At 42.8% G+C, this 17,238-nt stretch overlaps 1 protein-coding gene across 1 annotated transcript in view; it reads left to right on the top strand.

The window, feature by feature from the left end:
- The window catches only part of CLVS2 (clavesin 2), a 61,793-nt gene extending 46,141 nt beyond the window's left edge, over nucleotides 1-15,652 (top strand). The window contains exons 3-5 of the mRNA XM_034765754.1: nucleotides 5,766-5,876; nucleotides 10,428-10,648; nucleotides 14,435-15,652. Coding sequence (XP_034621645.1) covers nucleotides 5,766-5,876; nucleotides 10,428-10,648; nucleotides 14,435-14,522 — 420 coding nt within the window. The 3' untranslated portion in view covers nucleotides 14,523-15,652. The remainder of the gene's footprint in view (nucleotides 1-5,765; nucleotides 5,877-10,427; nucleotides 10,649-14,434) is intronic.
- Nucleotides 15,653-17,238: the final 1,586 nt, after the last annotated feature.

Raw genomic sequence — 17,238 nt, 5'->3', positions numbered from 1 at the left:
GTGCAGACAACATACCACCCCAAGCATGGAGCCCGCTCAGCTCAGCTCAGCTCACCGTCAACATATGTCATCTGGGTGCCGGCAGACGTGGTACTGCATTGCTACACAGCAGCAGCGAATTGCCTTTTGGCAGTAGACAGTGCAGTATGACTGGTAGCCCTCATCGGCGATCTGGGTGCTGGCAGACGTGGGGCTGCATTGCTACACAGCAGCAGCCCCTTGCCTTTTGGCAGTAGATGGTGTATTACGACTGGTATCTGTCGTCGTCATACTGCAGTTCGATCAGATGATGGCTGAAACTCCGTATGTCCCCCAGTCATATTCTGCTGCCTTCCCAATGATAATGGTGGCTATCAGTCGTAGTACACTATTTTCTGCCAAGTGCCCAGAAGATGCCGAGGGCTATCAGTCATGCTGCACCGTCGGCTGCCAGCTTAAGATGTAAAAAATAGATTTGTTCTGTATTCATTTGCTTCTCCCTCCCTCTGTGAAATCAACGGCCTGCTAAACCCAGGGTTTTGAGTTCAATCTTTGGGGGGGCCATTCTATGTGACAGTTGTTTGTGTTTCTCCCTGATGCACAGCCACCTTTGTTGATTTTAATTCCCTGTACCTGTACGCCATGTCGTCACTCGCCCCTGCCTCCCTCCCTCCTCCCTCCGTCAGACAATAGTTTCGCGCCTTTTTTCAGACCAGATGCCATAGCACTGGGATCATGGAGCCTGCTCAGATCACCGTGGCCATTATGAGCGCTATGAACACCACGTGCATTGTCCTGGAGTATATGCAGCGCCAGGTCATGCCAAAGCAAAACCAGGACCAGCCGATGAGGCGATTGCAGCGCGGCGATGAGAGTGATGAGGAAATTGACATGGACATAGACCTCACAGAAGATACAGGCCCCAGCAATGTGCAGATCATGGTGTTACTGGGGCAGGTTCATGCCGTGGAATGCCGATTCTGGGCCCGGGAAACAAGCACAGACTGGTGGGACCACATCATGTTGCAGGTGTGGGACGATTCCCAGTGGCTGTGAAACTTTCGCATGCGTAAGGGCACTTTCATGGAACTTTGTGACTTGCTTTCCCCTGCCCTGAAGCGCCAGAATACCAGGATGAGAGCAGCCCTCACAGTTGAGAAGCGAGTGGCGATAGCCCTGTGGAAGCTTGCAATGCCAGACAGCTACCGGTCAGTTGGGAATCAATTTGGAGTGGGCAAATCTGCTGTGGGGGCTGCTGTGATCCAAGTTGTCAGAGCAATCAAAGACCTGGTGATATCAAGGTTAGTGACTCTGGGAAACGTGCAGGCCATAGTGGAGGGCTTTGCTGCAATGGGATTCCCAAACTGTGGTGGGGCGATAGACGGAACCCATATCCCTATCTTGTCACCGGAGCACCAAGCCACCGAGTACATAAACCGCAAGGGGTACTTTTCAATGCTGCTGCAAACCCTGGTGGCTCACAAGGGACGTTTCACCAACATCAACGTGGGATGGCCGGGAAAGGTACATGATGCTCGCGTCTTCAGGCACTCTGGTCTGTTTCGAAAGCTGGAGGAAGGGACTTTCTTCCCGGACCAGAAAATAACCATTGGGGATGTTGAAATGCCCATCGTGATCCTGGGGGACCCAGCCTACCCCTTAATGCCATGGCTCATGAAGCCGTACACAGGCAGCCTGGACAGTAGTCAGGACCTGTTCAACTACAGGCTGAGCAAGTGCCGAATGGTGGTGGAATGTATATTTGGACGTTTAAAAGTACGCTGGTGCAGCTTACCGACTCGCTCAGACCTCAGCGAAAAGAATATCCCCATTGTTATTTCTGCTTGCTGTGCGCTCCACAATATCTGTGAGACTAAGGGGGAGACATTTATGGCGCGGTGGGAGGTTGAGGCAAATCGCCTGGCCACTGATTACGCGCAGCCAGACACCAGGGCGGTTAGAAGAGCACAGCAGGGTGCAGTGCGCATCAGAGAAGCTTTGAAAACGAGTTTTGTGACTGGCCAGGCTACTGTGTGAAACTTCTGTTTTGTTTCTACTTGATGAACCCTCCGCCCCCCCCAACCCGGTTCACTCTACCTCCCTGTAAACCAACCACCCCACCCTCCCCTCCTCCCTTCGAGCACCGCTTGCAGAGGCAATAAAGTCATTGTTACTTCACATTCATGCATTCTTTATTAATTCATCACACAACTAGGGGGATAATTGCCAAGGTAGCCCAGGATGGGTGGGGGAGGAGGGAAGGAAAAGGACACACTGCAGTTTAAAACTTGAACTCTTATTGAAGGCCAGCCTTCTGATGCTTGGGCAATCATCTGGGGTGGAGTGACTGGGTGGCTGGAGGCCCCCGCACCGTGTTCTTGGGCGTCTGGGTGAAGAGGCTATGGAACTTGGGGAGGAGGGCTGTTGGTTACACAGGGGCTGTAGCGGCGGTCTTTGCTCCTGCTGCCTTTCCTACAGCTCAACTATACGCTGGAGCATATCAGTTTGATGCTCCAGCAGCCGGAGCATCGAGTCTTGCCTTCTGTCTGCAAGCTGACGCCACCTATCATCTTCAGCCCGCCACTTGCTGTGTTCATCCCACGATTCAGCCCGCCATCTCTCCTCTCGTTCATATTGTGCTTTTCTGTAGTCTGACATTGACTGTCTCCACGCATTCTGCTGTGCTCTGTCAGCGTGGGAGGACATCTGGAGCTCCAAGAACATATCATCCCGAGTCCGCCGTTTTCTCCTTCTAATCTTCGCTAGCCTCTGTGAAGGAGAAACATTTGCAGCTGGTGGAGGAGAAGGGAGAGGTGGTTAAAAAAAGACACATTTTAGAGAACAGTGGGTACATTCTTTCACATTAAATTTTGCTGTTCACATTACACAGCACATGTGCTTTCGTTTCAAGGTCGCATTTTTCCTCTTATATTGAGGGCCTGCCGGTTTGGTGCGAGAGATCACTCACGCAGTGCCAGGCAACAGATTTCGGCTTGCAGGCAGCCATGGTAAGCCACAGTCTTTTGGCTTTTTTAACCTTCTTAACATGTGGGAATGGTTTCAAACAATAGCGCCCTCATTTCCCATAGCAAGCACCCCTTGGGTTGGCCATTTAAAATGGGTTTGCAATGTAAAAGGAGGGGCTGCGGTTTCCGGGTTAACATGCAGCACAAACCCAACTACCCCCCCACACACACCCAATTCTCTGGGATGATCACTTCACCCCTCCCCCCTACCGTGTGGCTAACAGCAGGGAACATTTCTGTTCAGCCGAGCAGGAACGGGCACCTCTGCATGGCCCCTTAATAAAATCACCCCATTTCAACCAGGTGACTGTGAATGATATCACTCTCCTGAGGATAACAAAGAGAGATAAGGAATGGATGTTGTCTGCATGCCAGCAAACACCGGGACCATACGCTGCCATGCTTTGTTATGCAATGATTCCAGACTATGTGCTACTGGCCTGGCGTGGTAAAGTGTCCTACCATGGCGGATGGGATAAGGCAGCTCTCCCCAGAAACCTTTTGCAAAGGCTTTGGGAGTACATGAAGGAGAGCTTTCTGGAGATGTCCCTGGAGGATTTCCGCTCCATCCCCATACACGTTAACAGACTTTTCCAGTAGCTGTACTGGCCGCGATTGCCAGGGCAAATTAATCATTAAACACGCTTGTTTTTAAACCATGTGTAATATTTACAAAGGTACACTCACCAGAGGTCCCCTGTGTGCCTCAAGGTCTGGGAGCACGCCTTGGGTGAGTTCATGGGTTACTGGTTCCAGGTCCAGGGTGATAAACATATCCTGGCTGTTGGGGAAACCGGTTTCTCCGCTTCCTTGCTGCTGTGAGCTATCTACATTATCTTCATCCTCATCTTCCTCATACCCCGAACCCGCTTCCCTGTTGCATGTTTCTCCATTGACGGAGTCATAGCACACGGTTGGGGTAGTGGTGGCTGCACCCCTTAGGATCGCATGCAGCTCCGCGTGCAGAAGCAGAAGCGGCATGTTTGCAGCTCTGCCCCAGACCTTCCGTTTGCCTCTCTGGCTTTGTGGTAGGCTTGCCTTAGCTCCTTAATTTTCACGCGGCACTCCTGTGCGTCCCTGTTATGGCCTCTGTCCTTCATGGCCTTTGAGACCTTTTCTAATATTTTGCCATTTCGTTTACTGCTACGGAGTTCAGCTAGCACTGATTCGTCTCCCCATATGGCGAGCAGATCCCGTACCTCCCGTTCTGTCCATGCTGGAGCTCTTTTGCGATCCTGGGACTCCATCATGGTTACCTGTGCTGATGAACTCTGCGTGGTCACCTGTGCTCTCCTCGCTGGGCAAACAGGAAATGAAATTCAAAAGTTCGCGGGGCTTTTCCTGTCTACCTGGTCAGTGCATCTGAGTTGAGAGTGCTGTCCAGAGCGGTCACAATGAAGCACTGTGGGATAGCTCCCGGAGGCCAATAACATCAAATTCTGTCCACACTACCCCAATTCCGACCCACAAAGGCCGATTTTAGCGCTAATCCCCTCATCGGAGGTGGAGTAAAGAAACCGGTTTAAAGGGCCCTTTAAGTCGGAAAAAAGGGCTTCGTCGTGTGAACGTGTCCAGGCTTAATTCGAATTAACGCTGCTAAATTCGACCTAAACTCGTAGTGTAGACCAGGCCTAAGTGTAAAGAAACTGGTACTCATCCTGCAATGTTATATATATACATATAGCTGAAACCGGGAGGCACTTGAAATTATTGCATATTTAAACGTCTTGCACCTATGCCTAATGCAAGGGGTCTAGCCTAGACATCAGAGGGAAGTAGACTATCCCAGTAGCTGGGAATATGCTCACATATGGATATAATGAATTTGGTGGCAATATTCCAGAACACAGATAGTGAAATCACTAGCCTCTTAAAGTTTTCTTCCTGGCAGTGAAAGGAAGGGTGTCTGTTGCCTGCTGTATCAACTTTCAAAAATAAAATGCATTCTTGATCATACAATAGTATTGCAGTTTTTGGCCCTGAGAACCAAATTACTGCTTGCAAATAGCCATATAAATGAATTCTTCACCCTCTTGTGCTTCTTTAGTAGAGGCGTCTAGCGAAACAGCCAAAACCAATTTAGAAAGAAATGGTTGGTTCAGTACGAAGTTTGCTCCAGAAACTTCAGCTCACAGCCTCTGAATATGTGATGAGAACAAGGCTCATAAATATTGTATGATCATGTTTAATGCATTTTAATCTTGCAAAATTTAAACAATATTGTATACATTTTGACTTGAAACTTAGGTTTACATTTGATTTTAAGATTGGAACAAGGAAATAGGAACATTTCTAATGTATTTCAGCAATACTGGCAGAGATGGGAATGTGGTACACTGCTATTAAGATTAAAGATAAATGAAATTGAATGGAGACAGGCAGGGGAAAGCATGTTGCATTTGTGGATTCTGGGCAGATCATAAATGTGTAAAGTATACCTAGGGGACCAAAATACCTTCTTTATTAGAATGCTGTTCATAGAATCTTAGGAATGCACGGCTGGAGGGGACATCAAGAGGTCATCCCAGTGCTGTGAAGCCCTTTGTAATCATTCTGTCAGGAAATTGTGTGCCTAAAAGTATTGCTACTCTGGAATGGAATATTGGACCATCACTGAGTGGACACCATTTTGGAAAAGAGTTCTTTAAGGTTAAGTAAGCAAATGCATTTCAGCATAAAAAAATTGAATTGATGCACACCATATGTCTTCTCTTAAGAATCTACTTTACTCATGATGTATGTTTGTTTTATGTTCTATAGGACAGTTTTCCAGCTCGGTTTGGAGGAATTCATTTTGTCAATCAACCATGGTATATCCATGCCCTCTACACAGTTATACGGCCCTTTTTAAAGGAGAAGACGCGGAAAAGGGTATTCTGCTTGTTTTTTATATTGTTAAACAATTATAGTCTGCAGATGTATCACAGTGTATTGTAAATAGACATGCTCAAAATCTCCAATTGGTATTTGTATAATGTATTTCAATATAACTTTTAAAGATTTCTGTTATGAAGGGCGTCTCTCCTGCCTCAAAAATATACATGGCTTTCTCCTGTAATACTCCAATTCAGCAAAGCTTTTAAAACATGTTTTGTTTTAAGTATGTGAGTCTCACTAGATTCAGTGATAGGCAGGCACATGTTTTAAATAGTGCTCTTTCATAAGAAATAAGTACATAATGATTTAAAAAACCTACTTCCGTTTTTTTTTCCCCTTAACAATGCCATATTCTTCCCTGGTGCAACTGCATTGACATCATTGGAGTTACTCCAAAGATACGATTGCCCCCAAATGCACATACTGTATCAAATGTTCAGTATAAATGCCTATAGAAAAGGATTTGTGTATGTGCATACCCACAGTAACTTCTGAGATGTAGTTTTAATTTGCATCATGTACATCATTTGTAATTAAATCAGAGTTAGATTGTCTGGTTTCACCCACATAGCTGTCCTGGTCTGTGAGGAGTTTGCTTCTGATGTTGAGCTGTGGGGGTGGGGGATAGTGTTTGAAGGCCAGAAGAGGGTTGGGGGACAAATAGGGGTGTGCAATCAGTGGGGTTCTTTTTTCCTGTGTGGAAGTAGGCTCTCTTGGGGTATCATTAAACAATTATGACCATATCCTGAAAAATCTTTCCCAACCCTCCTCTTCTGGATTTCAAAAAACAAAACAGCCAACTGGGCTTATCAGAAGCAAGCTCCTACAGATCACAGAATGCCAACTCAAAGTGGAATCAGACCCTGCCATAACCTACAGACATATTTCCACTGCTATGATGACCAATACCCCCCACAAGACACCTTTCAAGATCCATGGCTATCACATGTGGGGTACCTCATCCAGTGCATCAAATGCCCCAACAACAATTGTCAGTGAAATTAGACAATCACTATGCTCTGAAATGAACTCATATAGGATGTTTTTGTCTTATCATTTTTCTACCACATGTGGACAAACACCTTTCACCAAGCGATAACTCCACATCTGACCTATCAGTCCTTGTCCTCCAACGGAACCTGCACAACACCTTCAAAATATGAACCTGGGACCTGAAATTCTTAGAAAGTCAGAGCTGTAGAACTGGAAAGGACCTTGATAGGTCATCGAGTCCAATTCCCTGCACTTAAGCAAGATTAAGTAGTATTCTAGATCATCCCTGACAGGAGTTTGTCTAACCTGTTGTTAAAAGTCTCCAGTGACGGAGATTCTACAAACTGCCTAGGTAACTTGTTCCAGCGCTTAACTGCGCTTATGGTTAGGAAGTTTTACCTAATGTCTAACCTAAATCTTTTGCTGCAACTTGAGTCCATTACTTCTTGTTGTGTCCTTGGTGGTTAAGTAGAAAAATTTATCACTCTCCTCTTTATAACAACCTTTTACTCACTTGAAGATGGTTATCATACTTCTCTCCCCCCCAGTCTTCTCTTTTCCAGACTAAACAACCCCTTTTTTTTTTTTCATTCTTTCCTTGTAAGTCATGTTTTCTAGACCTTTTAATCATTGTTGTTGCTTTCCTCTGGACTTTTTCCAATTTGTCCACATTTGTTCTGAAGCGTGCACCAGAACTGGACACAATACTCCACCTGATTCCTTACCAGTACTGAACAGACTGGAAGAATTACTTGTCTTGCTTAGAACATCCCTGCTAATACATCCCAGAATGTTGGTCGCTTTTTTCCCCAACAGTATAACGTTTTTGACTTATCTTTATTTTGTTACCCACTATAACCCCACTGATCCTTTTCTGCAGTACTCCTTCCTAGGCAGTCATTTCCCATCTTGTAGTTGTGTAACTAATTATTCCTTCCTGAGTGTAGTACTTTGCACTTGTCCTTCTTGAATTTCATCCTGTTTAATGCAGATCCTTTCTCCTGTTTGTCAAGATCACTTTGAATTCTAATCCTATCCTCCAAAGCCCTTGCAACCTTCCCAGCTTGGTATCATCCACAAACTCTCTCTGCCATTATCCAAGTCACTTATGAAGATATTAAATAGAACCAGATCCAGGACCTCCAGGGAATTCTCTATGGGACCCCACTCAACATGCCTTTCCAGTTTGACTGTTAACCATTGATAACGGCTCTCTGAGTACACTTTTCCAACCAGTTTTGCACCCACCTTATAGTAGGTTCATCTAGGCTATATTTCCCTAGTTTGTTTGAGAAGTTCATATGAGACAATATCAGAAGCCTTACTAAAGTTGAGATATCATATCTACTGCTCCTCCCACCCCCATCGACAAGCCTTATTACTCTGTCAGAGAAGAAAACTAGGTTGGTTTGACGACTTGTTTTTGACAAATCCGTATTGACTGTTACTTATCACCTTATTATCTTTTAGGTGCTTACAAATTGATTGTTTTGATTATTTGGTCCATTATCTTCCCTGGCGCTGAAGTTAAATTGACTGGTCTATAATTCTCTGTGTTGTTCTTTTATTCCCTTTTTCCAGTCCTCTGGGGATCACTCCCATCGTCCACAAGTTCTCAAAGATAATCGCTAATAGCTCTGAGATCTCTTCAGCCAGTGTCTTAACTATTCTATGATGTATTTACTCAGACTCTGCTGACTTCAAGACGCCTAACTTGTCTAAGTAATTCTTAACATGCATTTAGCCTCAGATCCTACCCCATTTATACAGATGTTCACTGTTAGTCATTAGATAACTGTTAATCTTGTTGGTGAAAACTGAAATAAAAAAGACATTCAACCCTTCAGCTATTGGTGTATTATCTGTTATTGTCTTTCCCTCCTCATTAAGTAATGGGCCTGTCCTGTCCTTGGTCTTCCTCTTACTTCTAAGGTATCTGTAAAATGTTTTCTTGTTACTCTTTTTGTCTCTAGGTAGTTTAATCTCATTTTGTTCCTTGAGCTTTCTAATTTTCTCCCTACATGTTTGTTGGCTTTTTTTTAATATTCACCCTTCATAATTTGATCTAGTTTCTAGTTTTTGTATGACTTTTTGAGTTGCATGTCATCCAAGATCTCCTGGTTAAGGCAGTGTGGTCTCTTACCGTATTTCCTATCTTTCCTGTGCATTAGGGTAGTTTGTTCTTGTGTCTTTAATAATGTTTCTTTATAAAACAGAAAACTCTCTTGAATAATTGTTTCCCTTAGACTTGCTTCCCGTGGGACCTTACCTACTAATTCTCTGGGTTTGCTAAAGACTGCCTTCTTGAAGTTCATTACCTTTTACTCTTCTGTTTTCCCTCCTACAATTCCTTAGGAACATGAACACCTCATTTCATGATCATTTTCACCCAAGCTGCCTTCCACCCTCAAATTCTCAACCAGTTTCTCAACCTCCCTATGTGTCAGAAGCAAATGTAGAACAGCCCTCTCCCTTAGTCGCTTTTTCCACCTTCTGCAATAAAAGTTGTTTCCAATGTGTTCTGAGCTCTTGTGAATAATTTTGTGCCCCGCAGTATTATTTTCCCAACAAATGTCTGGGTAGTTGAAGTCCCCGATCACTACCAAGTCCTGTGCTTTTGGATGTGTGTTTTTTTTTGTTTGTTTGTTTTTTAAAAACCTTCATCTACATCTTCCTGACCCCTGGAGGCAAATCTCTAGTCTAGACTAGAGAAGCACAACAATGGCAATGGTTCTCAGCCCACGGTCCATGGTCTCCAGCAGGTTTCAGGGGTTGGCCAAAATAAACTGGGCTTCAGCCCTGGGTGGGGGCACTTGGGTTCGGGCTTCAGCCCCAGGCGCCAGCGCTTGGGAAAGGAGCACCACCTCCACCCCCTAACTCACCTCAGCAAGCCACCCAGCCCATTGGGGGTGCACAACCAAAAATTGCAGAGTCAGTGCAGAAGAGAGCTCTTCCCCTGTCATCGGAAGCCATTTGCCTCACAGCCATTGACTCCACAAGGAGGCAGCAGCTCTCCAAGGAGACACACCACTGCTCTGTCCTGCTACATCAGCACTTGTAATTGTGATCCCCATGCATTGCCTCTGGTTGGGGGCCTGCAGGTTTGCCTATTTAGGTTTAGGGGGGTACCTGGGTAAAGAAGGGTTGAGAACCACTATCCTAAACCACTTTTGTTTCTGATAGAACTCAGAGAATGTTTAAAGGCTAGTTGGTAAAACTCAATATTCATTTCTTATGGAATTACAAAACTTAAAGAAAAAGTATGTATTGGATTGTGTCTTCTCATTTTTTGTTTGCTTGTCGTCTTATGCACTTGATCTTGCAAACTCTTTAGGTGGAACTGTTCATATGCTTAAAGTGATTCACTTGTGTATTTGTAGGCTGGTAGACACAAAATGATAGCTCAAGGCAGGGATTCTGTCTGCCTCTGTTGGTACATCACCTAGCCCAATGGGGCCCCAGTATAAATATTTATTACCAATCATAATCATGATATTACTTTGTGCTGTGTTGATTTGTGTGACTTTTTTGGTTTTATCCTGATATGTACAGATATTTCTGCATGGTAATAATCTCAACAGTCTGCATCAGCTAATTCATCCTGAGATCCTACCTTCTGAGTTTGGAGGGATGCTGCCACCCTATGACATGGGCACATGGGCGAGAACTCTGCTAGACCATGAGTATGATGATGACAGTGAATACAGTGTGGACTCCTACAGCACTCCTGCAAAAGAACTAGAAAAGGATCTCTCTCCCAAATCCATGAAGAGGTATGTTAAATCGGCTTCTGAGGCATCCTGGTACTATTGATGTGTTAACGCTTCCCTAATTCCTTATAATAGTTGTTCTTGATGCCACAGATAATTTCCCCAAACAATTTATAACCTGGGAAACCATTTTAAAGAAGTCTGCTACATTGATTTTCATAACAATAATCATAATCAGTGTAATTTCTACATTAGGTGTACATGGCACTTTATGGACAAGAAACGGAGGTCCCTCACCAAGTTGCTTATAATAGGTTAGACTACATATGGACCAAGTAATGGGGAGAAAGAGAGTGAACAGGAACTGGAAAATTTCTTGGTATGCTGGGATTTCTTTGTATATATGGTGTAATTTGTTATCTTACAGTTATTTAGCACGAGGATAGGATTGGCTAGTTATTGGTGAAAAGCTAATTGAAACAAGTAAGTTTTTTAGGAAAGAACTGAAGGAGACCAAGATGGCTTGGTACATTAGCGGAATAATGCTGTTTCAGGCTTGGGAGATAGTATGAAAAAAAGGTGCAAAACTGCAAATGGAATGATAGGAAGGCAGAATTGTCAGAGTGCAGGGCATAGGTGGGTAGGAGTAGCAAGAAATGAGAGCAGAAATATAGGCAGGGAAGAACAATGTAGAGCCTTGAAAGTGAGGATGAGGGGGCAAAATCTGCTCTCAGCAACACTGGTTCAAATTCAGACTTGAAGATCCAGTTCAAAGAGATTGAGTTTGGTGCAGAAAGAGAGAGGAAGCCAGGGGAGGAATTCTAGCAGGGGGAAGTGTTTTCAGAGTTGTGGGCAAGGAAGATAATTTTGACTGTAGAACATTGTGTGCATTGGAAATGGGAGGGATGAGAGCACTAGAAATAGAGAAAAGGGGAACATGTTAGTTTATTATTTGTATATTGGGAGAAGTGATAATCCTCACGCACTTTGCAAGTTTTATGGGAGTAGAGAAGAATGACCCTGAACCTAAGTGATGGAGACGATGATGAAGTTATCAAAAGAGATGGGAAAAAATGGGACTATAGAGGGCTTGTGCGGGTGAAGATGAGAAATTCAGTTTTAAACATGTTTAACTTGCACATGATTTATGAGGCGTTATGAGACATGGATAGTTATGCAATTTTGGACAGAGGGTGAGAGCAGAGGTAGAGATGTAGCTCTGCAGGACTCATCGTTGTAAAGATGGTAACTGACGCCATGACAGCAAATAACTCACCTTAGGGGGTGAGCATAACAGAGGGTCAAGGGCAGACCCCTGGAGGCAAATCTCTAGTCTAGACTAGAGAAGCACAACAATGAATTGACTGACTTCCTCATTCTGTTTTTCTAATGTAGAATACTCATCTATTTTCTGTATTCTTTCCACCTGGGTAAGTGTTGTAGACACGTGAGAACAGGAGAGGGTATTCAACAACAACAACAAAACCTTTTGTGCATGTAACTTAACTGAATGTTTTGCATCTGAAATGCATGCCTTCAGATTTCTGCATAGTGCATCTGCAGTGTAAACTGGAATTCTCCTTCCCAGCCGTTGAATACAGAAAGCCCTAAGTGCAACTTCTGCAGAAGAGAGAAGCAGAAGGTGTATTAAATATTAAAGTGTTAATATGACATTGAGGTTAAGATAGAAAATGACAGAAGTAAGTAAAATTCAGAGTTAAGGCTGATGCTCTCTCCTTGACTGACTTGTTTTGCCTAGGTATTATTACACTGGTATGGTATCCAATAGCACACATGACTGATTTGTTTTGCCTTGGTATTACACTGCATTCAGCATGGTATGCAGCAGCACACACTGTTTTCTGACATCTGTAGTAACAAGAGAGCAAACAAAGAGTGGAGTGACAGCCGTATCTGAATTTCCTGGCTTTTGTATGTATCTCAAAGCCAACTATTTTCTTGTTTAACTCTTTTTGCTATTTCAGTAACTATTGCCCTCACAAACTAAAATCCTGCCAAGAATATCATTACTCTGTCATTCAGCTTGCTCCCAAACACCTTCTTTAAATCCATAATGTATACTTCAGAAATGCCTCAGAGCTCATTCAAGTTCTCTGGGATTGGGTGAACCAAATTTGTGAAGAAGGATGATCTGTTGGTTAAGGGCTCGTACTCAGAAATCTAGGTTCTAGTCTCTACTAAACTTCCTGTGTCAAATTCTCGTTTGTACTAAGGCTCCTTTGCAACTCAACTTTGTGCTTCAATTCACCATCACTATTTCACAGAGGGGATAGAAGATTTTTTAAAAATATTTAAAATACTTCCATCTAAGGAAGATACTGTAGTCAAACATTTTTATACTTTCCCATTACTTTTGAGCTATTTTGCCTACACCACTTTTCCCCTTCTTGTTCCTACCTTGTATTTGAGTGCATGCACATATATGGTTGTGTGTGTGCCACCAGAATATTTCCTTCTTCCATCCCACAATGTGAGATGTGTCTCTGAAAAGTACAGGAAGTTGTGACCAAGGACAGACAATATTTCAGTGCCATGCCATTGATAGGTTTAAGGGATGAAGGTAGAAAAGGGGGCTTTATACCATTGGAAAAGGAAAATTTCCATTTTTTCATTAGGAAGAATTATTATTTATTTACATGTATTGCAGTGATAGCTGAAGACTTGAACAGGATCAGAACCCCATTGTGATGGGAGCTACACAAAACAGACAGAATTCCTGTCCTGAAAAGCTCACATTATTATTCTTTATTTTTATTTATTGTCTGTACTTGATGAGCAGGATGGACCAAATTCTCTCCTGGTGTAAACTCATAACTCCGTTGACTTCCTTGGAGCAGTGCCTGTTTACACTAGTAAAGTATTTGGCCCAGTATGTTTATTTTTTACCATGCAAGAAGTGCAAGATTCGTAGTGTTCTTAGCTTTTCGTTAGGTGCTTGAGTTCTGTAAATGGTATAATATGGAACTTTACTGCTGACACTTCACAACCTTTACTGGCTTTTGAAATGAAGTATTTTGGTTTTGGAATGAACATGTAAGGCCGGAAGCCAGACCTCTTCTGGAAGTGACGCTGTCCAGTCTCAAAAGCCGAGCAGGGTGAAGCCTTGTCAGTACATTGATGGAAGGTTTCCATGGAAAACCCAGGGAGGTGCAGAAAGAAGTGTTAGAAAGTGCCATCTACCAAGCTGCCCACTTAATCAAGGCTGCAGCAGGGTATTATAACACCAGCTTTGCACTTTTATATTGCCTTTCATCTAAGGATCTCAAAGAGCTTTACAATTATCAGTGACTTTAGCCTTACAATCCTTCCCTGGTTAGCCCTGTAAAGCTGATAATGGAAGTTGAGGTATGTGTTATCTGCTCTGGGAGTCCTACTGGCCATGTCAGGATTCAATGGGACTGGCTTAGTAGAATACACTGCTGGGTGCACTTTCCCCTTCTGAACAGTAGTAGAAATGTGTGCCTCTAACTAAAATGTGCTACCACCTGCAGTGTTCCATTAGCCAACTGGGCTGCAGGAAGCACCCCTTTACCAGCAGACTGATAACCTTTGGTGGAGTAGGTCAGTACATGAGCTGTCAGAGTAGACAGCTTGCACTATGTTGTGGGCTAGGGAGAGATCCCGCCTTGCTGCTCTGTTCTCTACTCCTACATCAGCAAACCAGCACTGGTCCTTCCCTGCATTTGTTTCATGTGGGTATTTCTGATCACTTGCTGTGATAAGATAGTTATGCTGCCTGTACCATTATTACTGCGCCCTTTAAAAAAAACGAGATTTACTTTTGTTTGTCTTGATCAAGAAAAGTCAAAACATGTTTTCCTTTTGCAGATCTCAGTCAGTCGTGGATCCCGGGGTGCAAAAACGCCTGGATAAAAACGAGGAGGAAAACATGCAGCCTCTGCTTTCACTGGACTAACAGTTTCTGAGCATCAAATGTGAATCGGGGTGGAAGGTGCTGCTTTTCAGCAGCAAGCAAACCGTTGGAAAGGCATGTACCAGCTGAAATTCTATTTATTCATGTTAATGTAGCATAATGTAATCAGGCAGCAGGTTATGCTAGTCTGCCTGAAACATGGGTGCCCTGGGTTGAAAAAAAAAATCAATTTATTCTGTAAGTGCCAACTTGTTTGTAAATATAATGTAATCTTCCACTTTGAATTTGTAAGTTATGGTAGACAAGTAATCTGGAAAAGTGATTATTAAAATTTGTCTGTGAAAAGCACTGTAAAAAGGGAACACGCGCACACACACATTTGTTAATTGAGTTTTGTCCTTTCTATAGGAAGCCGTCTTGCAGCTATCATATTGACTGCTTTTTTCCCCCTGACATGCTCATGCAGCATTCAAAGATAGAGAGAATATAAGAACTTGGAGATCAGGAAAACCACGCTGGTTACAACACTAATTTCACCAATAACCTTGTGGTTTTGGGTGGTGACTTGGGATAAGTCATGCATTATAGGGGAAAAGAGGTAACAGATGAGCAGGGAACAAATGCCTCTCCTGCCTCATTGTTTGGCTGTGTGGATTTGTGAGCTTTTGTTCTGTTTAGTTTCAAGAGAAGTTTGGGGGTTTGGAAGCTGCTTGGCTCGTTCGCCTAATTTGGGCCTTTCAGTGTGTGCCATATTAATCACTTCTGTTGCATATTGTGTTCACTTCAAGAATTTTTCCAAAACATTCTCCTCTTTGGAGTGAAAAAATATTCATCCCAATGCCGTGTAATAACTAGTATTTTGAACTGCAGCTGTAGGCTCAGGGTTAATTATGAAATCCTGTGCACTCGGTGACTGAATACATATATATTTTTACCAATCTCTAACAAACATATAAAGTGGCATTGTTAGACAAGTATATTTAATCAAGGGTTTATAAAAATAAATCATACCTATTCAATGTACTTAGAGATATTATAGATTGTATATTGAGACAATGTGACATTAACATAGTAGAACTTTATGTACAGCATCCCACTTCAAGCACGGACTAATATGAATGAGGTATAGTCAAGCTACTCAGCATAGACATTAAAGACATTTTTGTTTTGGTTGTGGTGTAATTGTATATATTAAACATGTGCCATATTACAGAAATACTCTTACCTCATAAGAGCAACCGTTTTCACTATGGACTGATCCGAGTCACCTGAAATTTGCGGGCTGTACGTTCATGTCGATTGTGCTGATATTTATATACATCAAGATAAGAATGTGCCCCTGAAAATGAAATTGACCAGACATCTTCATCAGGATTAAAACTGCACTCAGACGAGGATGGGAAGACACAGGAAAGCCAAGACAATACTGCTGAGTAGTAGATGTACTGTAGGAACATATCAGAATCAGTTAAGGTATTCTTACTTGATCCCTAACAGCTGGGAAAACCTCGGGATCCCCTAGAAACACCAATATTTAGGTCTGTGATTCAAGGAAGATCTTCCCTACAGCAATGATGACTTTTCTTATTTAAAATGCAAATATATTATTCACAGGTCACTAATCCTTTTCAGTGGTAGCTTTAGAGCGAAGAATTAATATAGAATTTCAAGTAAGAAATCCCACAGGAGAACTGTATCTTTCAGCATTAAGCTATAAAGGTACATGAATGTTGGTATTGTCAGAAGTTCTTCCTGCCCCTTCCAAAATGGTATCCTCTCTTTTTACCCAGAAACCACCATAAGTCACCTGACTAGTACAAGCAAAACAGAGATACAGGTTTAAGACGCACGTATTGATTGATTAGTAAGATTGCTAAGAAGTATATATCTGCACTTAATGCCTCAACATGTGATTATATTCCAGTATCAGGGGGTAGCCGTGTTAGTCTGTATCTACAAAAACAACAAGGAGTCTGGTGGCATCTTAAAGACTAACAGATTTATTTGGGCATAAGCTTTCGTGGGTAAAAACCTCACTGATGCATCCGAAGAAGTGAGGTTTTTACCCGCAAAAGCTTATGCCCAAATAAATCTGTTAGTCTTTAAGGTGCCACCAGACTCCTTGTTGTTATTATATTCCAGGAATCTCTTTGAACAAATCATTGTATTTCTACGCTCAAACTATACCCTGAAAATATAGTTATGAAATGAACAATATACAGGACCTGAATTTAAAATATGTTGAGCCCTGATAGTTCCAACAGAAGTTTGAAATCCACCATCTCCCAGATTTTAAAGAACTTCCTTTTCAATGGTAGAAACAACTGTATCTATTACTATTGTTACCCTTTTAACAGACTATAGAACTGAGTTATGAATTCTGTGCAATTACCCTATCACAACCAGAGTAACACCATGCTATATATCCAGCTTACACCCCGAGGGCTCATAAAGATGCCATATTTGGATGTATTCTGTACTTAGCTGGCATTCATATGGATAGCAAGATCATATGTTCACATAAATTCTGATCTTGAAATCCTCACTCAGGCAAAATTCTCACAATAGAAGTTTTTCCTGCACATGGGTTTCAAGGTTTTGCCCAGAGTTAATGTTCCTTGTCTAGGCATAACTAAAGATAGGGATGGTACAAATCTTGGTCGAAGCTTTGTGGAGACAAGGCCAGATCCTGGTGTAAATCAGCATAAATCTATTGATTTTAAACTATACCAGCTGAAGTGCAAGCCCACTAGATTCT

This window comes from Trachemys scripta, chromosome 3 (genome assembly GCF_013100865.1).
Source record: "Trachemys scripta elegans isolate TJP31775 chromosome 3, CAS_Tse_1.0, whole genome shotgun sequence".
Lineage (NCBI taxonomy): Eukaryota > Metazoa > Chordata > Testudines > Emydidae > Trachemys > Trachemys scripta.
Note: the sequence above shows the minus strand (reverse complement) of the source record. Positions and strands in the feature narration are given on the sequence as shown.